The sequence below is a fragment of the Pseudochaenichthys georgianus genome, chromosome 5 (assembly GCF_902827115.2).
Source record: "Pseudochaenichthys georgianus chromosome 5, fPseGeo1.2, whole genome shotgun sequence".
NCBI lineage: Eukaryota > Metazoa > Chordata > Actinopteri > Perciformes > Channichthyidae > Pseudochaenichthys > Pseudochaenichthys georgianus.
The window spans coordinates 17,651,540-17,677,955 of NC_047507.1; the positions used below are offsets into that span (position 1 = coordinate 17,651,540).

General features: G+C 40.3%; 2 protein-coding genes across 2 annotated transcripts in view; both read right to left on the reverse strand.

Annotated features, from left to right (window-relative positions):
* Nucleotides 1–15,339, reverse strand: part of LOC117447171 (guanine nucleotide-binding protein G(i) subunit alpha-2-like) — a 44,209-nt gene extending 28,870 nt beyond the window's left edge. The window contains exon 1 of the mRNA XM_034083830.2: nt 14,611–15,339. Within this exon, the coding sequence (XP_033939721.1) occupies nt 14,611–14,728 (118 nt within the window). The 5' untranslated portion in view covers nt 14,729–15,339. The remainder of the gene's footprint in view (nt 1–14,610) is intronic.
* Nucleotides 15,340–19,271: 3,932 nt separating this feature from the next.
* LOC117446168 (sodium-coupled neutral amino acid transporter 3-like) lies at nt 19,272–24,021 on the reverse strand. The gene is made up of 9 exons (XM_034082185.1): nt 23,973–24,021; nt 22,974–23,032; nt 22,496–22,660; nt 22,272–22,351; nt 22,112–22,194; nt 21,040–21,164; nt 20,800–20,944; nt 19,495–19,598; nt 19,272–19,376 (listed from the first exon to the last, which is right to left on the reverse strand). Exons 1-9 carry the CDS (start codon nt 24,019–24,021, stop codon nt 19,272–19,274), a joined length of 915 nt encoding a protein of 304 aa, XP_033938076.1.
* Nucleotides 24,022–26,416: the final 2,395 nt, after the last annotated feature.

Genomic DNA, 26,416 nt, shown 5'->3' on the forward strand with positions numbered 1-26,416 from the left:
GAGAGTAATGGTTACTGTGAAATGCGTAACGGCACTGCGCCACTGGCTGCACCCGACTTTTCTAGTACGGGGCGTGCCTATGGGTGCTGTCCTTTCACGGAAGGTGGTCACCACGGACGCATGTCTGACAGGTTGGGGAGGTATTTATGAAGGCCGTCCTGTGAGGGGTCTCTCGAGCAGAGACCTCCAGCGGGCGCACATAAATTACCTAGAGCTTTTAGCGGTGTTCCTCACCCTAAAACGCTTTCTGCCTTTTCTCAGAGGACACCATGTCCTCGTGAGGACAGACAATACGACTACAATATCGTATATTAACCGCCAAGGGGGTTTGCGTTCTCTCCAGTTACACATGCTGGCACGCAAACTGATCTTATGGAGTGGCAGACGTCTCCTCTCTCTGAGAGCGACGCACGTACCAGGTGTGTTGAACCTCGGGGCTGACCTACTGTCCACAGAGGTGCACCACTTTATGCAGACTGGACTCTATATCCAAGGATTGTGAGCCAGCTGTGGGTGCGTTATGGTAGAACCGCGGTGGACCTGTTCGCATCAAAAGAAAATGCTCAATGTCAGCTGTTCTTTTCAATGCGCGACTTAAACGCACCGTTAGGCGTGGACGCACTCGCACACGTTTGGCCTTCGGGCCTTCTGTACGCGTTCCCACCCCTGGCTCTGATCCCCCAAACTCTGGCCAGAGTGAGGGAACAACGCCACACACTTATCCTGATAGCTCTGCACTGGCCCGCTATGTACTGGCTGGCGGAGATTTATCAGCTGCTGTGTGGGCAGCCATGGCAGCTCCCACTACGCAGGGACATACTGTCTCAGGCGGGGGGGGGGGCGATCTTTCACCCACACCCAGAGCGCTTGGCCTTATGGGCCTGGCCCGTGAGTGGTACAACCTGAATACAGTGAGACTCCCTCATAGGGTGATAAACACTATTCAGAGTGCGAGAGATTCCTACACCAGGTCTCTCTAAGACAGTGCTGTTACTGGTCCTGGCTTCCGCCAAGCGAGCCAGTAATTTGTATGCACTATCTGTACATATTTTTTCACACACTCGGTTCACCCCAGGGCAAACAAGAGTGTTGTTGAAGCCCAACCCTGTCCTTATACCCAAGGTGGTTGGGTCATGTACCCCAATGGACATTGAGGCATTTCCTCCGCCGCTGGGTCCCTCCGGGGAACAGCAGCCGGATTTGCTGTGTCCAGTTCGTGCTTACGCACCTGTATGGACACATCAAGGGTGCTTCGTCATAATGACCAACCCCTTGTGTCCTGGGCTAACCCTTATAAGGGCAAGCCTGTTACTAAGCAACGGCTCTCCCACTGTTTTGTGGAAGCAATTGCTTTGGGGCCCATACGAGTCAAAGTTCGCAGGCACCCTCGGGTCCGCGAGCTCTTTCGACTCAGGGTCTGGCTGCATCCTGGGCTCTGTCCAGGATGTCTCCCATCCAAGACATTGGTGTGGCGGCGAGCTGGTCCTCGCCGCTCACTTTTGTCCGCCTCTTAACAGGCTGGACGTTCTGCTCCCAGTGTGTCTCAAGCAGTGCTGGGCACCTGGTTGAGTCAGAACTCTACCTGTTAAGTTCTGGTTGGGTTGGTGATTTTCGAGATAAGCTCGTCTGACAATACGGGAGCTACAATTTCCCATAGTGAGACATCGAACGGAGTGTTACGAATGAGAACTATAGGTTACTTACGTAACCCCAGTACTCAGAGTAACATGGAGTGAGATGTCTCACCAGACGGCCCTCCTTGCTATGGTGAAGCGAGAAGAGGTGCTTATTTTGAATGAAGCATGTGTTGTAGCGCAAGCTACTTATAGGGGGTGGATTCCCTGACGCTGACGTCAAGATCACCAGCCAATCAGGATTGGCGTAATGAGATTGATGCTTCAGTTTGCTCCGCGATGAGGCGCATCCCATAGTGAGACATCTCACTTCATGTTACGTAAGTAACATATAGTTTTAAAAAAATATATGAAGGCACATTTCAAGATGTTCTACCCTCTAGCTGTGACATCACGCACTCTAGTTAATGTTAAAATCTGAAGAAAACCTCTTTAACAAGGTCTGAATAATGTTTAATATCTCTAAAAGTAAGAATCAGATTTAAAATGTGTGTTACACGAATAATGTCAGAAAGATGTGTAACATTTGAAAGTTAGAATGAGGTTTCTGAGTGAAAGTATGAATGAACAGTTAGCAGTTGAAGTCACATGAAGATTTGTTGAAGTCTGAAGAATTTCTCCATTGACTTCAATGGTTAAACATGTGATGTATTATGGGATCTATCTCTGGAATTATGAAAGTTCTGAATGAGAAAAGTAATAGCAATCGATTCCCGACCGAGCTGAGAGTTTTGATGTTTGAACGGAGTTTCTGCGATGTTCAATGCGGGAGGAGAAGAGGGCCAAAATAAGTCGGCGGAATAATAGACTTTTCGTGCGTAGAATAACAGTTAGTTGGAATGCTGAACAGCTAATCTTCTTTTTTACATTTCTTGCCAAATTACTCAAAGAATATACTTCACTCCATGTAGCTTTGAGAGCATTTAGCATTCAAGTATTTTGATATTTTACCGATTTGAAACCATAACCTAAATGTAACTGACCATTGTAATCCTACCTTAATTATGGAAACTCATTATGCTGCCAGAAACACATGCACACACCCAATTGAGGTGTTAAGGGATTGAGGGTGCGCCTTCAATATTGAACGGTAAATTGCACATAAATTCAACCTGACAAGTCTATAGCGACTGTGTTTACCAATCACACGGTTGATCAGGCTCAGCCTCTGCAGATGTGTGTGGAAGTAAAGGTACAGGTTACGGTTATGAATGTGTGCCAGATAACCCCAATCGAAGAAACTTATTTATAAGTGGAACACACTTGGATCTAGTCCATTACCCTCCATCAGCAGGCTGTTTTTAACAACCTATTTTTTGTCCACAACCAAAAATCAAGCCTTTTCTCTATCCTCTATCACAAGACAGCTCCCTTCCCTTAATAACCCCCCCCCAACCTTTTCAACAAACACAGTGAACAGCGATTGAGGAATTTTACATTGCTAGATACAGCTCAGTGTGCGATTGCCTGAAGTGGAAAAGTGGGTCACCAGCAGCCTCACAGGGAGCAGCGCAGCTTCACTGCCTCACTCTGCAGAGGAGGAGGCGTGCTGCACTCTTACTGTGCTGCCAATGTTAACAGTATTAAATCCTGAGTTAAATGTGCACAAAAGCAGCATCCATACATTTATGTGACCTTGACCGTTCCTATTATCCGCAAAATATCACATACGCCATACCCTTAACAAAAATTAAGCCCATTAAGCAGAATGATGTGCCAGACACAAAGGAAGTGATGGTTGTTGAACAGATTGTACAAAAAGAGTTTAATACTGTATAAATGGTGCATAAATAATCAGATTCACTTCTGCAGGTGGCAATGAGAGCAAAGCCGATACAAGGAAACAGGTTAAAGACTCATGTTTTGTATAGCCTGGGGAAAACAAGCATCAGGGAGAATTAACATGTGGAAGCTCATTCTGATGCATACAAATCAAAGATAGCACACTGAGCTCCAGACAAACACATCTGCAACATGACATCCATGTTTGCAATGCAATCAATTCATGCCGCCTGACGTACAGGCGTATATGGATGAACAAACACTTAATTCAACCCAGTCTCATGGCATTTCGTGTTCAGCAACACGATTTTTAATCTATTGATTCGTGTTCACCAACACGATTTTAAAAGCAATGTATTTCTACTGGTAATGTGGTTCGTGCCTGCAGCACGTCTTTTTCTCCGGTCGGGTCGTGGAAGACCGGAAGCTGTGTGGTTCATAAAAACATGTTCTTACTCAATATCACAATTAGCCTATTGCTTTTATTTTTAAAATCGTATCATTTTGGACTTTTGTTGCCGTCTGAGGAAAATAAATGGGGCTCAGAGCCTCAGAATACTGAAATCTGTATTTTTTAAATATTTTTTTCCTTCTAAATTTGTTATTCTTTTTAAAATAACACACTGTTATTTACTCACCAATAACACACAATTATCCTTGCTTTTATTTAGTCAGCCTAAACATTGATGAACTTGCACCCAAGATGAGATGCCAAGTATCTGGCTTGAACTAGCATCACAGAGCAGCAAACTGAGTTTAATGGATGTTTCCTTCTGCACTTTTTTTCTTGCGACAACAGGGCATGTTTGTTTTTTTTTTCCTTTGAGGGAAATAGTTTTTTGGAAGCTGTTGTTGGCCTGTGGAAAAATGTAATCATACGAAATGACTCCGGAAAAGCTGCAGATAGAGCCATAAGAAATTAATGCAACTGATTATGTAATGTTGTTATTATAGGCAATCATTTAAGCTTTGTTAGTTCCAGGTTTAATATGTGCAATAAGTTCATTCAATAAACATTGAACCAGTCCGGCCCTCGACTACCGATTTTTTTATTTTGGCCCACTGTGTATTTGAGTTTGACACCCCTGACATAGACCAAGAAAAGGTTGAATCCTTTGGTCTGCGTCTGAACCGTAAAAGAACAACAAATAGAATAGGTCAACATGATTTTAGCTGTGTTGTGTCAGAAGAATAATTTCTTATTAAAAGGTTTTGAAAGTAGCAGGTATCATTCAGAAACACATCAGGTGGGTCATTTACAACAGATCAATAGGTACTCAGTCTTACTATAGAGTCCCTATTAGTTGCACTAATCAAGTTAATGCATATTGATCATCGATAACAATTGACATGCAGAATTATTCCTGCAAAGGTCAATAATGTAGAGGAGTAAGGAGGGAATCAAAAAGAAAGAGCAGGTCAATATCAGGTCAAAAGTCAATATACTTATTTAGATCATAAGTCTACTGGCAATGGGATGCTTATCGACAACATATCGGTATCCAATAATGCCAATTACCCATTACATTATTTATTTTCATACAATAAAAAAAACATCATACACTAAATCTAGAAAAGGCAAGACAAGAATAAAAATATTGGCAATGTATCCCTATTGGATTTTTTACGCACAGGCGTAACCTGCATGATACGAGTCATGCTTAAGGACACTGACATACAACTTTGTTTTTGAATATCTGTTACTCCATCCAATCTGCTAATCAAAACAATATGTGTTTTCAATATGACAGGTCCAATGATCTTAAAACTCTAAAAAGCTTCCATATGCTGCTTTTCTGTTCTTAAGAATTGATTTGGGAAATGTAAGCAATGAAAGCCTGCATAAAATACGAGATTCATGGCTCTACTACCCTCTCCTCAAATCCATCTACTGCATATAAAAAGCGATTCCTCACATATCGACCATCACAGCTGATGTTTGCCTGGCTGTCATAATGCATCCCCCCCCGTCCCTTGTTTCTGCATACTATCATGTCAGCTTAACTCTTTGCACTCAAGCAAGCAAACGGATGAGACATCAGAATTTGGCAGCTGCTGTAGTGTTAGAGAGACCAAGCCTTTCTGCATTCTGTTGGCACACCAGAGTGTCAGGAAGAGTGAGGGCTTTGTTCGCCCCAATCAGTGCCACATGGTAAAGAGTGCAGTTGTGCTCAGACACTTTTGAGGAGGAACACAACATCTTGAAATGGCTGGTGGTAAGGCCTTAAAAGAGGCAATTTCAAATTGAACGATTAAAAAAAAACAACACTAAAAATAAAATATTTTCAGTTCCATAAACCATTCTCACTGCAGTATTAATAATCCCTCGTGATTCATACACAGCTATATTTTAAAAGGGGCATGTTGTGTGCAGTTTAATAACTCACATTTGTGTGCATATATGTGCCTTAGTGTACTTTTTATAAATTCTCATGAGACCATTAGATGCTTGCTGTTTATTATAGCAACCATTTCATTAATGTTGACCTGATGATTCATATTGTTAAAGGGAAAGGAAGATAGAATGCCACTTCCGCCTCAAACACATGCCTAAATATTAGTATGTGAAGGCTGGAATCTGCAGAGCTATAGTAAAATGACAGCTGGCTTTGCTTGCACTAGATGAGTTGCCATGGTTACACCACCTTGTTTCGCCAAAACTAAATCAAATAATTGTCATGTTTGTGTGGGCCGACAGTAGAAAACCTATAGCTCTCTTCAAGCACAGACTCATTCGGTGACAGCTTCTTCTGTTCTACTTCGGACCTCATTTTGGTGTGTTCAGATAGAACGTGAAGTAAACAGTGAAGAAAATTATTAAGGAAAACCACAGTGGAATTTTGTCATCTGTGTGTGCCTTTGAGTGTATGATACTACATGATGACTCCTTATTCCAACACACTCTCACTCCCTAAACGTCCAGGAGCGACGCTTGGTCAGGGACCCCGTGGCGTGCCGTTGGGATGCGCCGAGGCTCCTTCAGCTTCATAAACGGACGCAAAGAGCTTTCAACTGATTGCAATGTATTCCCATCAACGGCGGTATTTGCTCATGGAAGCACCGCACCCGTTTATGTCGGCAGCTCTTAAAGGCAATGTGAGCGTCCATTTCCATTGGATAACGGAGAATTGTACACCCGGAAGTAAGTATTCTCCTTACTCTCGATTGATTGGACAGTGATATCTCCACTACTCAACTGAAAAACACCAGATTATATTTGTTAATTAAACGACATTGATAGGTTTAAATGATGTACAATGCTTTTGTGTTTTTCCCCTTCAATTCTGAGAAACAACTTGTTTTCTCTGAAATGTGGAGCGCCAAAGAGACTACACTACCCACAATCCCCAGCTATTGTTGTGACTACGCCTGTCTGCTTTGCGACAAACCCCGTGATTAGTCTTCAAGCTCTGGGATTGGATGTTGGAGTGGCAGTGCGCCAAGGTTACGCCGAGCGTCAAGCTCTTCGAAAAGGAACGAAACCACGGCAGACTATTCAAAACTGGACTTGAACGCCCCCCCCCCCCAGAACTACACATGCTGGCTATTGTGTTTCGCAACATGTTCTCTATGGCACGTCTCTACTGGGAATTGTAGTTTAAAAGGAAGTTTTCCCCAAAATTAGAAGTTGCCCGTATTAAACTGTGTACAGCCCTGGAGGTTTAGGCGATAGGAAACAAATTGGTGTGTAGTGTACAAATTTAAAACATGTAATTACTAAATGGGTGAAAATCGCTTGTATCCATAATGGGCAGCATTAATATATACCCACATGACAGCTCATGTACTTTGTAATTCTACTCCACTACAATTCAGAGGATAACCTGGTATTTTAACTCCACTACATTTATTTTAGTTACTTTGCAGATTCTGATTAATGGTGTGATCTATAAACAACCCTTAAAGCAGGCTTTAGTTACACCCGAGTCAAATTCAGGGAAAGGTGATTGTCAAGTGCCAACAATCAGGAGAGATATTTGATAGTTGGTGCTTGAGAAGACTAAACATTTATCTGCAGATCTCTATAAAGTATATTCATTAATCGTTATTCTCTACTAATAGTTAATTAAAAACTGTATATAATTGCTATTTTGCACATCCATTTCAAGATTTCAAGATTTTCTAAGGTTTATTGGCATAATCATATACACAACTAGTGTAGTTATGCAATGAATGAAAAACTTGGGTCACAGGTAGTCACAACAATAGCTGGGGATTGTGGGTAGTGTAGTCTCTTTGGCGCTCCACATTTCAGAGGAAACAAGTTGTTTCTCAGAATTGAAGGGGAAAAACACAAAAGCATTGTACACAATTTAAACCTATCAATGTCGTTTAATTAACAAATATAATCTGGTGTTTTTGAGTTGATGAGTAGTGGAGATATCACTGTCAAATCAATCAACAGTAAGGAGAATACTTACTTCCGGGTGTACAATTCTCCGTTATCCAATGGGAATGGACGCTCACATTGACTTTAAGAGATAAATGGATGCGGTGCTTCCCTGAGCATCAAATACCGCAGCCGATGGGAATACATTGCAATCAGTTGAAAGCTCTTTGGGTCCGTTTATGAAGCTGAAGGAGCCTCGGCGCGTCCCAACTGCACGCCACGGGGTCCCTGACCATGCGTCGCTCCTGGATGTTTAGGGAGTGAGAGTGTGTTGCTTATTCACTGTCACATTCAAGAAAGCTTGAATGATCTCTTAACGCTGTGAGACAACAAAGTCAGCAGGCATGACTCCAAGTGAAATGTATTGTGTTGTAATGATGCTTTGCTGCTGGAGGGCAGTGCTTCTGTGTGCAGGACATCTCATCTCACGTGCATCAGGTGAGACTGGTGATCAATAGACTATTAACTGAGTTATTGAGTTGATTCGAGGGAAGCACTGAAGGATGAAAGTCACTGATTAGTCTCAAGTCTCACGTAACTCAGTTAAATAAAAAATAAAAGAGAAAGTAAAAAGCTGCTGACATGTCACAACTTAAAATACATAAAACCAATACCTGTAATAAACTGTCAAAAGTAAACTCAACAGCGATATTTTCTTTTTTCCAGAAATCTTGACCCACTTACTAAAGATAATCGTCAGACCTTGAAGTGAACAGTTTCATTTAGGGACTATTTTCTTTATAATATATCACTGTGCAAAATACAGGGTTATTACTGAACTCTTTTTACGCTTTGAGCCCCACAAGACAAGACATTATTTCTGAGAAAAGGAAGACACCTCTACAGCTGTTATATCGAACAATAGAATAATTTAAAAAACTACTTTTCTGTTAAAATAATATCTTCTAAAACCTACATTGCTGTTAAATATAGTTCATAATCGAGGTATGGTGTCTTTTTAATGACATTCAAATCTTAAACAGTGTGACCGCCGCTTTGGACAGTAAAAATGACTGACAAATGAACGATCCATTAATTCAGAGTGGATCCAACACAATTAGGTCAAACTAGAGCAATTAAGAAATGAGTGTGTCTATCTGTTTTTAAACAGTTCACACCAACTACACAGCCCCAGTGCTCCTGCTATCAATGCAAATCCTAAATCATATCTTCCACTGGTTTGTGTCTTATTCACGTTTTACCGTTCAGGAGACTAACGCACGATATACATCTCAGACAGAAGATCATAATGTTCATAACTTAAAACAAATCTAATGTTGGAAAACCGATCTTATGGTGCAAAAAAGGGGCTAGTGTTTTCTTATTCCTAATTCACCCTGTAACGAAATTGTTGAGTCAAAAAATATACCTGGGCTGCGGTCCAATAGTCCCAAAAATGACATCCTATGTTGTTACGGCTGCCGTCTCTGCCTGCTCAGTAACCTGTCTGGGATTGTCTGCAGCTGTGTGTGTGATTATGTAAATGAGCTGTGTGGTTGCCCCAACGTCATTGGCTGTCATCTCCTGGTCCACTTCCGAGGACACTGATTGGAGCATGCCGGGCCCAACGTTCTCCAATCACTGTGCAAGCCCAGCGCACACCTGCTGGAGAGGACTACAAAGCCTGGGAACAATTATCACTCAGGAGGCTCTGTGTTGTGCGACAGACGCCTCTAGCCTCCTGTTGTGCTTACTCGTTGTGCTTACTCGTTATGCTCGTTAATCCATTGAATGTTCTGTTATACTGCGTAGCAGCGTGATAAAGCAGTGTTCTGCGTTTAGTGTTGTGTGAGTATTATCCAGGTTAGCTTAGCGCCTGTGAATTAGCATCAGCTGTGTTTTGTTACAGCCTTTTTCAGTTCATGTACCACGTTTTAGTGAGGTTTTTGTTTCTCTTTTGTACTGATTATTACTGTGTATAATCTGTTAAACTTTCTTTTGGAGTCTCTTTATTTTGGTTGTTGTCAACCAGCATTTGGCCCTTTGTTTGTGCCAAGCTTGCCTTATTATTTTGTTTCACGACTAATAGTTATAATAAAACTACTTACAATAACTTTTACCAATTCCACTCTGGTTTGTGTTGCTTCCCTTTGGTTCCCCTAGCCCAGTAGGGAACGTAATACATGTATTTTCCTGACCTCAACAGAAATGTAAATTAGCTCAAGTAAGATATGAAGGACAATTCAAAAGGGACTTTGACAACCATGGTAGGATTGAATTTGAATGCACTAACAATAGCAGGATGCGTAATTATACGACAGCAGATTTCGGTGACGTGGGCCTGCTATTGCTTGAAATGTGGCTGATGCAAGGATTTATGCATTGGCATTATCTCTTCTCAAATCATGTATGGTCCATTGTTCCACTAAAGTAGATAAGAATGGAGGCATAGAGAATCCACATTTAGATCATTTGAACTGCCCGTGGCTGCCACTTAGAAACTACTGGGTCATATCACTAAGTTAGGAACCTTTCTCAGCAGAAAAGACTATTCAACCTTACCATGTCTTACCAGGAAAATAATAGGTGTAATTTGATCTAATTAATGAGGACTGACCTACAGTTAGGTAAGCCAGTTTGAGGGCCCTGGTATTATCCATATTGGCTTTGTGAGAAACGTAATGCTATAATTTCAACCTAACCTCTTTTACATTGCCATTACTCTCCATCCTCATTCATTTCGGCAATAACAATTAAGAGGTCATGGCAATACTTAGGTCCATACAGCACCCCCTACGTCAACTTTCTTTGGTGTCAAGTGTCACTCACGTCATTAGATTGATGTTGAGACAGGAAACACATTGGTCCCAACGAGAGTTTGCCGCTTGATGAGGTTCTCTTGCACCATTCACGGTAGAATATGAAAAGAGTAGGATGGAAATGGATAAAAGAAGCATAGTAAATTATACATGGGGCTGATAATGGAGACGTGACTGAAAACTGAATGAAGGGGATCAGGTTTGTCATCCGCACCGTACAGGTAAGAATATGAACTTTAGAACGGAGAGATATTTGTTTTTGAGCTGTGATAAATTACAACTAAATATATGACTTGTACACTCTGCCTTAAAGACAAATACTTCATATAAAATACAGAGCCCAAATCACAAGATATGCTGTGCCTCTGCTCATTAGTCCGCTGTGACCCTGAGCCAAGCCGCCTCATTAAAGACATCTGCAAATCCCCCCTTATATTCTGAGTAGAGGTCACTCTTTTATGCTGCTATAAAAAAGAATATCCAGGGATTTATTGTATGTTGTTAAACATTTTTTAAAGAGACAACTCACCAACGACTCAGCTGTGTGATCTGTAAAGGTTACAAATCTAAATCAAGGTAACATTAAGCATCCTAGATTGGACGCAGTGAGGATCCATCTTTTGCTAGTTCAGCACATAAATACACTTTATTGAGGACTTAGTGGTATTCGGCAGAGACGTGACTAACTGTAGATAAGTATATTCTTTCAGTTTGTGGGTAACTGAAGTTGTCATCTCAGGATGGCCAGTCTCACCCTGAGCCCTCCTCTCCGTCATGAGAAGTGAGTCATGTCTGTGAAGCACTATTATTATCGTCTGCCGGGGGTGAGAATTAAAGATAGGCTGCAGTGAAGGCTCATTTAAGGGGGTTCAAAGGAAAGAAGCAGGGGGGGAAAAGTGCATCCTCACTTAGCATTTCTGGTTTAAATTGTGTTTAAGGGAAACTGAAACTGCCCCTCAGATATGACAGTATCTAGCGTAACAGCTGTAAGTATAGACATGTTGGTTGTATACGTTCATTATAATTATTTAAGGTGTTTTTTTTAGATTGTCCTCCACCAGAAGTCAATGCAATGCATTTGTTTTGAGGCAGACTGGAGAGGCTTTGACGCGAGGATTGAATAACGGGGGTAGGATTTTTTCTTTTTGGTTACATATATTCAGAATCTAGCCTAATTGTACTGTTCTACAAAAGGCAGCTGCCCTAGCTTTAATAATACTGCAATTACAAATTATAATTTCTTAATTGACAACCATTCATTTGATAATTGTTGTTTTTTTAAAGTTGAAGACCCTCTGAATTCAAGTGTGCCCATACCAACACACTTGAATAGGCTGTTAATAAGGTACATTTCATAAGATACAATTCTAAAACAGGTAACAACTTGGAAAGACTGTTTCTTACTCATTCCTTGATGCATACACGTATTATGTTTAAGACATCAAGATGTAATGATCCTCAGATCCTGAGATGTTACATCATTATGAAACATGCATTTTTGTCTCTGCTTCCAAGGCTGATAAAGTCTAGTCAGTCGGTTCTCGGTTACATAGAGTACTCAAAGATATGGCGCAACATGGTGAAATCAGTGTTTGCTTACAACGCTAAAAGTGGTGAGAGACGAGTTTCTTCTGAACCTGTCAAGTTTTCTTTTTAGCCCTTGGCTGAAACATAGCTTAAAGTTGTATCCCAGCCAGTAAGGACATGTGAAAGCTCTCAATGTCGGGAAACAGCATAACTAACATATTATTAACTTGGTTCTCCTTCAGATTCTAAGGTTCCTAATCCCTGAGACTTCAGCTGTATCATAATTGTTCAAATGTTTGTAGAGAGTAGAAAGATTAATACTGCTCTGTTGTGTTTGAGTTAACTATAAAGCTGAGTAGACAGTTAGCTTAGCACAAGACAGGAAACTGCTAGGCTGACTTTGTTAATAAAGTCCAACATCTGTAAAGTTTACTGATGAATAGGTAACATCTAATTAGTTTGGTAACACCCAAGTGTAAAACTGACAAATGTTTGGGATGGTTATCAAGAATCTGTTTCTTCCATTTGCTCTCCGTTTTTTCAGGAGTTTTTCACTGAGGGTCTAAGGAAAGAGATTCTCTGTGATCTATTCCTCTAACTGATGGTTTTTACGTAATGTGTGCTGGCCTAATGACGGACCAATATTGGCCCCCAGTAAAATGTTCAAGTTTGCTCGAGAATGGAGCCATGGTTTAGCAAGAGGCTCAAAAGCGTGGTGCTAATTAACCTACTCCGTTTCCACCCAACAATGCATCAGGAATCCATAAGGGACTTGATAAACAATCGGATGGATAATATAATTGGTATTAATAAAATATTATCAATAACCAAGTCTTACAAATTGGGGTTAATGGGCGATTATGTGCAGGACTGTTCTGCGGGTTGCCTGGCAACACCAAGACTCCAGTAATGCAGCAAAACCCCACAGCTGTCCTGTACATAACCACCAAACAACTCCCTGTAGTCAATATCTGTGTGACTGAATTCCTATGGACACCTTGTAAAATATTCACGCTGCCTTAAAAAGCATCAGAGCATGAGAGCCGTTAGTCCTCTGAAATACATCACTGTCACTCTTTGATAATGTTTCGTTTTACTGATTTGTCTGGACAGATGCTTGACATTACTGGAAGAAAACGGTCTTGTTATCCCCAAGCAAGAAAGATTTAATCATACCAAAAACCTTGTTAAAGATGACAGATGGCATTAATAAATAACCACTGCTAGATTTAGGAAATTAACCATGAAAACAAGCCAAGGAAGAACAGGCCCATAGATACTGTTTGATGTGATAACAAAGCTATTTAGAGTAGCCAGCTAACTTAAACTGCATGAGGGGAGAAACCAGAGGAAACCCACAGAAAACCAATGGCTCTTAAAAATATGTTTTGCTGTTGCTGAACCTTTACTTTGACTCTGTTAGCTCACAGTGAAACAACTCCATCCCCGGTGAAATGATATTCTACACAATATTTCAAAGATACACATACCAGATATCAAAGGTTTGACAAACGTATGATTTGAGTTTGCATTTAAAGAGAGAACATATGGCATAGAAACTGCAGATACACAAGTGGCTTTTTGACTTATCAAACCTGATTTCCCAACAGCTCTTTGAAGCATTCTCTCAAATGTTCAGCCAACCCAAAATAACTAGCCACCCCACAGCATTTATCCTGATCCTGTGTTGTATTACCAGCTCATTTGCACACTGACCCTCGTCCATATCCAACTAGCTCTCACGCTTTGAGTTTTTGGTTTTCAATATACTTGTCGGCTGTCAGATTAGTTGTGTGAACATTTAAACAAGAGACAAATCTAGACCAAGAGATGGTGATAAACAAAAGACAGTTGAATCAGATAAGAGAGCAAGTGTGAATGTGTGTGTGTTTGCTACTTGTGTACATGGTAAAAAGTAGAAGGGGGGGGGGGGGGCAAACAAACATATTTACTAATAACAGACTGAAGTGTATTCAGAGAAGTGCTAAAGTGTAACTGTGTTAATGATTAGAAATTATCCACTGGTTTTGATCATTCCAAATAATCTTCCTGGGCAAAATGCCAGCTCAAAGCCCTGAGGAGCTGTGCAGCATGTTGACATGATGGTATCTGACTTCTCTCCAAGTAAATGGACACTTGTGTCGGCTAACTACGAACACAATTACAGGATGTGTTTCAGTAGGAAGATCTTTGTTCTCTTCCCTGTGCGAATCTGCAAAGGCTTCTGCCTTGGCTATTTGGGGAAACTGCAGGTGGTTGGTGCCCCTTGGGATTAGTTTTTTGCACCTACAGATTAATGTTTCCCTTTTATTTATATTTGCTCTTCAGCATTACATGAAGGCTTGGCAGATCGTTTCATTTTAACTTAATTTCAGTTAACCAAGTGGTCCCCAGGCGGATTTGCTGGATTTCAATCAACAACTGTGCAGATGTGCAGCAGCAAGGATTCATTTAATTTACTTAGTATTACCCACAGTCTATGGTATTACCCGAGGAGCAACCGCAAGCTGTGACCTACCTAATAAAAGCAGTTTCACTTCTCGGGCTGCCTTCTCTCCGTCCTCTCGGAGGTTTTTGTCGATCATCTTTGACCTCTCCGCGGCAGCCTTATCCTCGGCGCTCACAGTACAACCCATGGCTCCAAACGCAGGGGCGCACCGACCACTTGCGGAAAAAAAGGATTCAATTTTGACGGTTTTAGCGTGCCAGCCGATGCCAAGAATAACAATGAAGCAGCTCCTGCCTCCAGCACTGCCTGCTAGAGAGGAACTCAGCCGATTCCAGAGTTTTTACCCTGGCTTAAAAAGTCAGTGTACCTGCTCTCCTATGCAAGTGTGAGCTCAAAGATGAGGCAGATGCACCCAAATCATTTGGTTTCTTACAACCAGGCCAGGTCCATATCGAAACGCTCACAGCCCTCTGTCCTGCCACCGTTCACAGACTGAGATGCCTGTGCTTGCTGCACCGGTGCTGCACACGGTCTCAGCTGTCTTGTCGGCCTGGTGGGCAGCACGAATGCGGCAGTGCCTTTGGTTGTTATCCTCAGATATGTAATTTACTCATGCCCCATTGACGATTACAAGTTGTCGACCAGTCGCACCGACGTCACTTGGACAACTCGCGATAGCCCAATTAAAACAGGTGAGCTCTCCCAAAGACGTGAGCAGCCGGCGTGGAACCAATTAGAGCGCAGGCTAGTGAGGCGTGCGTTCAGCAGTGCCGTGTGCAGACTGCAGTGGGTGCTGCGCCAGTCCTCTGCATCTCACATGGACGAAGCCTCTCAGACAACATGGTGCTAATGCTATACAGCTAACTTTGAACGAAATGTGCAGTAGCAGGATTTCTTTCGTTAGGATGCAGGAAGGGATATTAAAATGGCTATCGGGCTTATTTTATAAATACAATAATACCATATTCTCATGCTGACAGAAGAGTTGGTTAATAGCGCCCCCAAATGGACATTAGTAGATATTGTTCTCTGGTAGATGAACGTTGCTTGGCCATACTCTGTGAATAAGGGTATACAATAATAGACATAAGAGGCATTTTTTGCTTAATTTGAAAAAAGGCTTATGAGCTTTAAATGTAATATTCTTATCTGACAAGTGACAACCCTGGTTATATACTAAGTGAATGTGGGAAATTCAAAATGTTTTATTGCTAATTCACATTTCTATACTACACTAAGTGTTGCTCTCCCACTTTTCTGAGACTCTTTTAGGTGTCTTCCGGTAAATGGTTAGTGGACTGCATTTACGACCCCTAAAAGCTCTTTTACACAAGTCTGCATACACTCATTCATAAAGAGGCAGAGGCTGCCATAAGGTGCCGTATGCTCAGGGTTGACTAACATTCACACACATTTACACACTGTTGGCCATGCCAAGAGCAACTTGGGGTTAAGTGAGTTAGATTTCCCAGGGATACAATGATATGTTGACTGCAGGGGCTGGGATCAAACCTTCTGATTGGTAAATGACCACACACTACGCCAACCATAGTCGTAGTAGTTGTTGGGAAACAAGTTATTGAGTGAGGCAAAACATATAAATGAGTGCCTTAGGTGTCAGAAATACACAAACATAGTGTTTGTCTGCTGTTTTTCCCATATCAAATATTAAATAAGTATTGTCGATGTCTTATAGCAAAAACTTGCTGAATGTTGACATAACAAGGTCAGCATTGAGGGATTATGACAACCTAAAGTTTGGGTCTAATGTTTTTTTAAGGATAACATAGCTTAGCCTCGAAAGATATAAGAACACTTTCCAAACAATTTCTTAAATCATGTACATAACTATGTTTATTTGGGATGAATTTAGTATACTCCTACATTGTCGATCATACATTATCGGGTACAAACCATTAGCAACACACCAAAAATCTGTACGGCGGATATGTTACATGTCTTAAACCCATTCCCCTATAATGTGTGCTGCTAAAACAAATATTGGTTTTAGTGAAGGGGAAATGATGACAACAGAGGCAATGTAAAAACATCTACAATTATTTTATTGCCAAACTAAAGCAGTCCCTGCTATTTACACAAGATACTGTAAATATGCATCATGATATAAAAGGTTTACATTTATATACATTATTTATATAAAGCCGCATTTTATTCACCAAAATTCATATATCTAATTATCATTTTATCATAGTGTCATTTCCAAAAATATATGTCTGAAACAACAGCTATAATAAAATGTCACATTGTTGTTGTTTTTGGTTAATGAAGAATGCATATTTGAAATACTGCGTGTGGTATTGAAACAGTGATATCTGTTTGAAAGTTAAAGGCATTTCAATGCAGTAGGTAGTCAGTTGTTATTTTGGCATGATCACTAAAAGTGAAGAACAAATTCACTCAACGTGACAAAAACTAAACCTTCAATAACCCCACAACAACCACAGCAAACACTTATGAAAAAACAAGGGACGGAGTTTGGTGTGTGCATATTTCCTCGGCTGTGGTAAATAATTTATCTGTAAAAAAGAAAACTGCAAATATGATATTCATAAATATAATGAAAGAAGTGATGACTTGCATAGGACTTTTCTGAAGCCTTAGAATTGTGATAAAATATAAGATCTTTGGGGAAAGAGCAGCACATTTTAATTTTTCTTAGGCTTAAACCTTTTCTGCTGTTATTAAACACATTTGTGGTTTCTATGTAAAACGAAATCTCCTGTAATCTGTAAAAAGTGAATTTATATGCAAGTTGTAGTTATATTGTGAGAAGCAAAATTCACCTAAAGTATCCATCCACATCCAAACAATTAAACAACTAAACATTGTTTCATGTAAAACGTTTAAAAAGGGCTTCATAATACTAATATAACAATTTACCAACTAGACCACAGGATTTCACCTCAATACACTTCACTTTAAGATGCCAAATGTACAGAATCACAATAACATGACAGTGTCAGAATGAACATCCCTGTGTTCACCAAACCAACTACAGGACGGACTGGACTTATCAACACGCGAAACATTAACCGCAAGTCTAAACAGTCAACAAGCGTGAAAGCAGATTAATATACTAAAAACCAGTAAGGCAACAAAGTTACGAAGGAATCACAGAAGCATAATATATCTTCAAATTAATAAAAATTCTTGCAGTCCCACCAGTGGGTTCATCTTTACAAATCCATTTTGTGTGGCCAGGAATTGTTAAGAACCCATTTAGCTTGGTTGGGTTAACCTAAATTATCTTTAAAAAATATGACCCTAAATAACCCTTAGTGGTGTGTTTAATTTGAATACGTTATTTGATATGTGCATTGCTTTATACTGCTGTCCTTAGTCAAAAACCTGCTCTGCATTACTGGATGTTTCACTAGAGGTAAGTGACTCCCGGATTTTAAGTCTTTGATAGTGAGCTTTAGAGGTGCTGCCAGGCTTTTGACCCCAGGACAGAGCCAGGCTGTTTCCCCCCTTGTTACCATCTCCTGGTTGTATGCATCTGCTGCACACATATGTAAGAGTGGTTTTAATTTTCCCATCTCTGCAACTCTCGAAGAAAGTAAATAAGGAAATATCCCCAATTATTCCTTTCATTTAACATTTGGATTTTGACTAGATGTGTCATTTAAGTTCAACGAATTGTTTAAACCTGAAGGTACATATTAAGATCTTATATCATCATTTAATATGGTATAAAGTTTGGTTTGTGAATTTATAAAAACTGAATGAGACTTGTAAAGGGGGAACAACCATGTTAAGGGGGTAATGAACTGTTAGGTTAAAACTAGCTGTAGCTGTACTGAGTTTATATTTAAGGTCAAAGTTCGGCATGTGTGTTAAAAGTTCTATGAAGGAGGTATAACCCTCAGAGCAAGCATTTTATCAAACATTTAAAATATTTCCATTTATATACTGTAAGCTCAAACAAAAAAAACTATATTGTGATATATTTGGATTATTGTATTTATCATATACAGTAGTTAAATATAGTCTATTTGAAATTAAAAAACAAAGATATAGTAGCTAAATAAATATATACTCCTGTTGTTGCTCTGTGTTTGTGTGCTGTTCCAAATGCTAAAAGGCACCAGGGTTTCTGAAGGGAGTTGATCTGGAACAAGAGCTTTGTGTGACACAGTATGTAACAACTCAACAGATCATATGATGAAGTGTCACTGCACTCTAAAGCCTTAAAGCACTTTTGTTTTATAGTGATTATAAAAGTGCATATAAGAGTACAGCTGGTTCAGGATGAGATCATCTGATTCTATTGTATTTTTGTGCGTCGCAATGAAAATAATGAATATCTGTGTATAGTTATTTCTCATGCATGTTCTGAAGCCTTCCTGTCTTCAACCTTACAGACAAGCATTCCTTCTTTTTCTATACAGTACCAGCTGCAGTTGTTTGTGTGTAAATAAAGAGGAAATTAAAGTCGCAATAACAGATGGTAATAAAAATATACCCTGTATAGTCCTGATTATTTATAAAAATGTGCATCACAATTGCACTAAACTGAATTATACAACATCATTAAGCAAGGATTTTGTTCAGATATGTGTTAAGTTAGAGTCAAAAAGTTAATTTAACTTGAGCAGTGTGATTCCAACCAACACACTGTTAGTGTGTTTCCACTAAGGTGACAGAGCTCCCTTTACATTGACCAGTTATGTTTCCCCCTGTCTGGAGCTCACACACTAAGGCAGCATCTAGTGGCCTCCAGCAGCGAGACCGCCCCCTGTGCTCCAGTCGATGATGATGAAGCTCAGACTCATAACCATGAAGATGACCCCCAAAGCAGCAAAACAGGCAGCCTGAGAGGTAGAAAAGGAGCACAGACAGTGATTATCAAGAAGAAAGCCTATATCACACAGGATAATCACCAAATTAGCTTAACGAATCAATAAAGAGAGAATGACTTCAAGGCCTCACCAGTATTTTAGGAACAGAATTCATGGGTTCATCTTCTTTGGGAACGATGCGGATGTAAAAGACAGCAGGGAAGATGAAAATGAGGCATGGAGCCGACGTGGCACCTGTAAGGAGACAGAGAGAAAGGGCTGGTTAGGCACAGAGCATACAGCACTGCACCGACAAGAAGATGAAACATAGCCTATGTACTGTAAATCTAATCCTTTTCAGTTTTCTAATGACGTTTTTAAAGGTGCAGTCTATTTTTGACATTATGTTTACTGTCATGTAGTAGGCTATGTAACTTGCAACAGAAACGTTCTGACAGTGGTAACAGTTAGCCAAAGTACATCTCTAAGGTTGAAAACATTTTTATTTCAATCATGAACATATCAGGACAGATTACAAACATTTGTCTAGACTAACCTCACATTTAAGGATATTTATTTTTTGAATTGGAATGATAAGATGCCTGATGTGATCATAATCTGACAGTTTACATACTTTTTCAGCTGTTAAGCAAAAAATAACAGATATTAACTGAAATTGTGAACCCTAACAATTTACAAAACAGATCCATATATTGTATCATCTGCATGCACATGTTTATCAAAGCAGAACCAGTGGCTTTCACATTGCCCTTTGCAGTCCTTTGACATAATTGTTTTTCAACTTTGACTTCTAACCTGTAAAACATGAAGACACTGAGTGACAATAATATTGACTCAGGTCATCAGGTCGCCTGTGACCAAACATGAGCTGGGCAAGTGTTTTAGTTTTGCTTTTATGTACTTTGTTTGTCAGGAACTTGAAAGCTTGAAACACAACAAACACTGCCGTGTCAAACAAGAGGGCTCAGTCTGTAAACAGGGACAGACTAAGTAACCCATGATCACATCATTTATGTAGAATATCAACTATTGTCGAAACTAGTGGATGAATAAGTAAGACCGTTAGGAGAGATTAATGCTATTTGCAATGCAGTTATTTCTCTAATGTTCAGTTTTAGTTTGTGTCTGTTTGTCAGAAGGATTACGCAAAAAATACTGTCTTGTTGTTATTTTATTTATCTTTATTTAATCTCTTTCAAATGTGTCTTTCCCATTGCTCTCTGAGAGGTTCCTTAATTATACCCTCAATAAATGGTGAGGTTGTTTCTTGGACAGTCCTCCTATATATAAATCTTAACATTAAGTGGAGGAGCTAATACATAGAAATCCCCAGAAGGGCCTTCTGCAGTACAGTTTTTAATTAATTGATTAATGCCCATCACACTACTTGCTACTTTTGATACAGTTTCAGATCTATGGTCGGATCTGTACTCACCAATGATGCTGAAGATGCTTAGGATGTTGGGAGCAAATATCACCAGCATGTTGATCAGGGTAAGCAGAACCATAGCAATGCCAATATGACGCAGCCAGTTGAAAGACTTAGTGGGGAACAACATATGCTGGATGGCTCTACGTACCTGCAGAGAGACCAGGTAGAGGACTCAATGAGGACAAAACACTACAATATCATATGCATTAAGCATCGCAGGGAAGAAATCATCAACAAACGTACAGGGAACAACACGATGGGGACGGTCAGCGTCACAGCTGTGAGGACGGCCACTCTCACACACAGGATCAGAGTGTCGTAAGGATCAATCCGGCTGTAAGTGTGCAGCAGTTCAGGTTCCACGTTGCCTATTGAAATAATAGAAAAAAAGTAGAAAGCTTGTTAGTCAACTTCTCTCATGTTAAGAGAATTCATCACATTGTCACCACAAGAGGGAGCTAAGGCTCTATGAGTAGGAACTAGGAGAGAAGAACAATGCAGGCTAAAGCTTTCTACTCATTCGCATTATTTGAGTGGTTACAAATACAAAACTGCTGCCACCCGTATTTTTCCACAATACACATTTTGCAAAAATGAAAGTTTGGGGCTCTCTGCTGGAACTGCTACCCCCACGACCCGACCACGGATAAGCGGGAGAAGATGGATGGATGGACACATTTTGCAATTAGGGTAAGTAAATCGTTTTTTCATCAAATGTCAGACCCTGTAGATCCCCAATTCAGACACATTATAGAATTGGCCAGACTGGAGCAAACACTACTGATCTATGTTTTTCAAATGTAATGAATGTAATTTTAAAAGTTGTCCTTGGATTATTGTGTTGGTAATAATATATGATGGGTGCTTCGAGATTTGTTCGAAAAATTGTTTGTATGATATGGTGTTGATTATAAATAAAATGTTTGTATTGTCTGTTGATTCTTTAGTGTACCCTCCCAGGGACTTGGTTACAGTTTGTTTATAGGTACATTCCTTTTGTTATATATTTGTAAGCACAAAATAAACTTCTTCTTTTTTTCTATAAGGCATACTATCCATGTTACTCACCAGTCACACAAGGCTTGAATGTAGTGCTAGAGATTTTTGATCATGTAGGGATTTGATCACAAAGTCACTTTGAAGTTTTCACAAAAAGCATCTCTCTCTATAAGCGAATTCAGCTCTCCTTTTGCTTTACTGTGTATCTTTTGACAGTAAGATATAACTATACTTACTGATACTTACATAACATTTAATGTTTTCTAATGTAATTAAGAGAAAGAATAAAAGTTGCTCACCCAAAAAGGTCAGGTACCAAAGAGAGCTGCCAGAAAATACATGGTGTACATGACTAAGATTGAGATGTTGGAAAGCTTCTGCATCCTCTTCTGCGTTGGACTGAAATCAGAAAGTTGAAAGTGTAAATGCAATGACATATTATTATAATATTGACAGGTTACAGAAGGGAGACTCACTTGCGGAGCTCGGTGTAGATGGGGAGGACCTCAGGGTGGCAAACAAAGGCGAAAGCCAGGATGGGGATTGTGTATGCCGTCTGTGAAGAACACATTAACATGTGATTAGCAGAGCAACAAAACATACCAAAATAACTGTGGGAACTCTGCAGACATTGACATTCGTGGACTTAATGTTCAAAAACAATCCAGATAAGCAGACTGTCTACACCTCGGCTTCCTACCTGTGAGTTGATTTTGAACAAGCGTGGAGTGCAGTCGTCCTCGTGAACCAGACCGTTGTTGTACTCGTGGCCGTGACTTGAGACATTCAAGCTGAGGTGCTCAGCAGTACTGTTGGCTGAGAACTCTTCAAATGGGCAGGGAATCTGAAACTTCTTATAGATAACCTGCAGAGGGATGCGAAAGAAGGAAAGAGAGAGTCTCAAAGACAAGGTGCGTGAAAGGATATGTCAAGGTCAGCCACCAAATAAGTGTGATTAAAGTACTTTTTACGGTCAACCTATGATGCATATTAAGAGGCTTGTTTATTCGCCTTATCAAAGATAGCCACATACCACTGAAAATGGAGAAGAGGGTGGGAAAGGGATGAGGGTGGGAAAGTGAGAAACATGAGTGCCAAGATGACATGCCAGAACAAATACGCCTCCTTGTGAAGAGTTACTGTGATGAGGTGCTACAATGTGAGCTGGACCGACTTACCGCAGAAAGAAAAAACACCATACAGCTGAGGGAAAATCCACTGGTATAGCCGAGGTAACCTGCACATGAAGATAAAAGGGCATTAATGTCACAGCTCCTGATCCATTTGGCCTTCATGTGTTGTATTGCAAACTGATTTAGTTACACATGAACTTCACAAAGCTTACAGTCTGAAGGCTTCCCACTGTTCTATACATCACTGTGAGACCCAAAGAGCATGTTTGTTTCATGTATTAATGAGTAACTCAGATTGAGGATGGGATCAACTCAGGGAAAATGATGTCTAATTGGGCACCTGCTGTTTCCACTGCCAGCGGGGGATAAAGACACACACTAATTGCTTGACTTTAAGGTAACACAGCTCCATCAAAATATCATTATATAAGTTGGCTCTTTGTCTAAATAAACATAATCCTAATAAACAAGTGTTATACCCATGTATAAAAAATTGATATTTTGCAAACGTACAACAGGTATCGGAGATAAAATGCTTTGAAAAGAGTAAAATACTTCAAATTAAGTTACTTAAGCGTAAGGGTCTAAACTTGTTGACAGAATTCACATAAAGGCCTGAGTGAATACAGAGAGAGAGGCAGAAAAGTTCAAGGACATCATTTACTAATAGTCTGTTAACCCCGGAGGCAGAAACTACGGCTCAGGAACAAAAAACTAGAAGCCGATTTCAACTGCAAAAAGATAAATGATGTGTCGTAAAAACTAAGCTAAATCAAAATGAATGAGCCTGGCAGTTTTTGCATCTGATAATGTTGAACTACTGTCTGATCATGACGACTTACCATGAGCAATTAAAATGTAATGCCTAGCTTTTTTAGCTTTTTCTTTGGCAGACCTGGACTTCCATACAGTAGCTTAAGACCCACAACTATTTATCTATTAGTATTTACTACCAAGGAATATTAGTCTATTGCAGTGTGTGTGCAATCTGATGAGAAATGTCTTAGTCTGGGGAGCAGAGGTCCCAATGTGCTCGTTACTCACCAAGCTGTTTCATCAGAGCCAGGGGCAAGATGATACTGGCAGAGACCATCACGACCAAGTAGTTTCCATTCAAGTACCACAGACTGTTTGGAGAGAAATATTGTTTACTTTGATGGGCTCAATATTTCAAATATTGGCACAGAGATGCAGCTAACAGAGAGACAGTGACACAAATACAGTGGAAAAAAGTTTTAGACGGTAAGAAATATGTTTATATATGTAGATACAATTAAATGGTCTGAGAGCAACAATTGGTTGTCAAGGGATAAATGGTTGACGCGTTGCATTTGCCAGACGGACAGCAACCTGCTGGGAACATTGTTGGCCCCGACATCATAGAAAATGTGTCTGATATGTTGCTCTCAACAGAAGTGCTGGAATACATGTAATTGAAGATTGTATGCAACCTTTCATGGTTGCAGAAAATAAAGATACAGTGGAGCATCAGTACATTAGACGCCCAGTTTGCGCAGTACTGAAACACTGTACCAATGTAAAGAAAATTATATATTTATTTCATGTTAATAATACACGTATGATAATATTTTTGTAATAATCCAGCACCAATTCAAATACTTTCGTGCCCCACACACAAATAAGGATAATTACTTTATTATTTTTCATACCAAATGATATTCTTCACAATATTGAAAATCTTATACCGCTATATCTAACAAACAGCGCGACTACATTTCCACCTTTAAGGCATTACAAATCAAATCAAATCAAATCAAGTTTATTTATAAAGCACATTTTAAAACAACTTTCGGTCGCGCCAAAGTGCTGTACATGAATAAAAAATATACGGAACATATTGCAATTTGTAGCATTTAAGTTAAAAACAACAAATATAAAGGCAGACACAGTTAAAATACAAAATGAAAAATGTCATGCTCTGCTCACTTTTAAAAGGCCAGAGAGAAAAAGTGTGTTTTTAGAGAGGATTTAAAAGCCCCTAGTGTCTGGGCCGACCTCACAGGTAAGGGCAGAGTGTTCCAGAGCCTGGGACCAGCTGCTGCGAAGGCTCGGTGCCCTCTAGTTTTTAGCCTGGTTTTCGGCACTACCAGCAGCATTTGGTCGGCAGACCTTAGAGCTCTGGCTGGGGTGTATCGCTGGATTAAGTCAGCTATATAAGCCGGGGCCAGCCCATTACAAAGGCATAGCAACAGTTTTGGGATCAAGTCTAAAAAACTTGTGGGGATGGAATGACATATCCAATCTTAGCCCCGCTTCGCCTTTAATCCTATATATATATATCATTGTTTGCTATATGTGGGTGTGCGCACTTCCTCCCAATATACAAACGTTTTCCTGTGAATACCCTTCATAAAACATAGGCATTGTAAAGCCCACACATTAGTGCTACAGTAGGGCTGTATGACGTTCTTTGCCATACTATTGCTGTGACCTTGTGTTGTATGCAAAAACTTTTAATAAAACTATTTATTTATTATGAACAAATGGTATGTTTATAGTCATGTGAAAAGATGTCAGTCATTGAGGTGGGCGACCTGTTAATATAATACTTAATCTTGGTATAATTGGTAGCAGTTAGCAGTGAAAGAACATCTAAAACATCAGTAGCTGTAGAACTGAGATGAGCCCTAGCAACAGGAAGCTTATAGAAACCATCAAGGGCCATTGTCTCCTAAATCCTTGCATATAGAACCACCTGTGTTGACTATAGCTCCTGTTAAAGCTCTTAATCCTGTTATTCTTAACCTTCTGATGAAACACAACCAGTCAGATCAGCTGTCTGCCATACATACAGCATACGGGGATATATGCACCGTACTGCGAGATTTGCCACAGTGTTCTCTCTTTTTAGGTGATAAGGTGATGTTTTTGTGTGTGAGTTTCTGTTCCAATAAGTAAGGTAGTTTTTTCTCAGTTGTTTTGATATGGTTGAGTGAAGTTCTGGATTCTCTGCCCATTCATGTGCACATTCTTGCGTGAGGTGGACTCCCTTGAAAGCAGGGGAAGTCACAGGAACCACAGGTCATGAGTTTTTACCCTGGCTTAAAAAGTCAGTGTACCTGTCTCCTATGCAAGTGTGAGCTCAAAGATGAGGCAGATCACCCAATCATTTGGTTTCTTACAACCAGGCCAGGTCCATATCGAAACGCTCACAGCCCTCTGTCCTGCCACCGTTCACAGACTGAGATGCCTGTGCTTGCTGCACCGGTGCTGCACACGGTCTCAGCTGTCTTGTCGGCCTGGTGGGCAGCACGAATGCGGCAGTGCCTTTGGTTTGTTATCCTCAGATATGTAATTTACTCATGCCCCATTGACGATTACAAGTTGTCGACCAGTCGCACCGACGTCACTTGGACAACTCGCGATAGCCCAATTAAAACAGGTGAGCTCTCCCAAAGACGTGAGCAGCCGGCGTGGAACCAATTAGAGCGCAGGCTAGTGAGGCGTGCGTTCAGCAGTGCCGTGTG

Coding starts and splice junctions, on each gene's coding strand:
- LOC117446168 (XM_034082185.1), bottom strand. CDS start 24,021: ATGGTCTCTGCCAGTATCATCTTGCCCCTGGCTCTGATGAAACAGCTT. Junction 22,661..22,973: donor TGGTGTTTTTTCTTTCTGCG/GTAAGTCGGTCC, acceptor ATCCCTCTGCAG/GTTATCTATAAGAAGTTTCA. Junction 22,195..22,271: donor ATCTACACCGAGCTCCGCAA/GTGAGTCTCCCT, acceptor TTCTGATTTCAG/TCCAACGCAGAAGAGGATGC.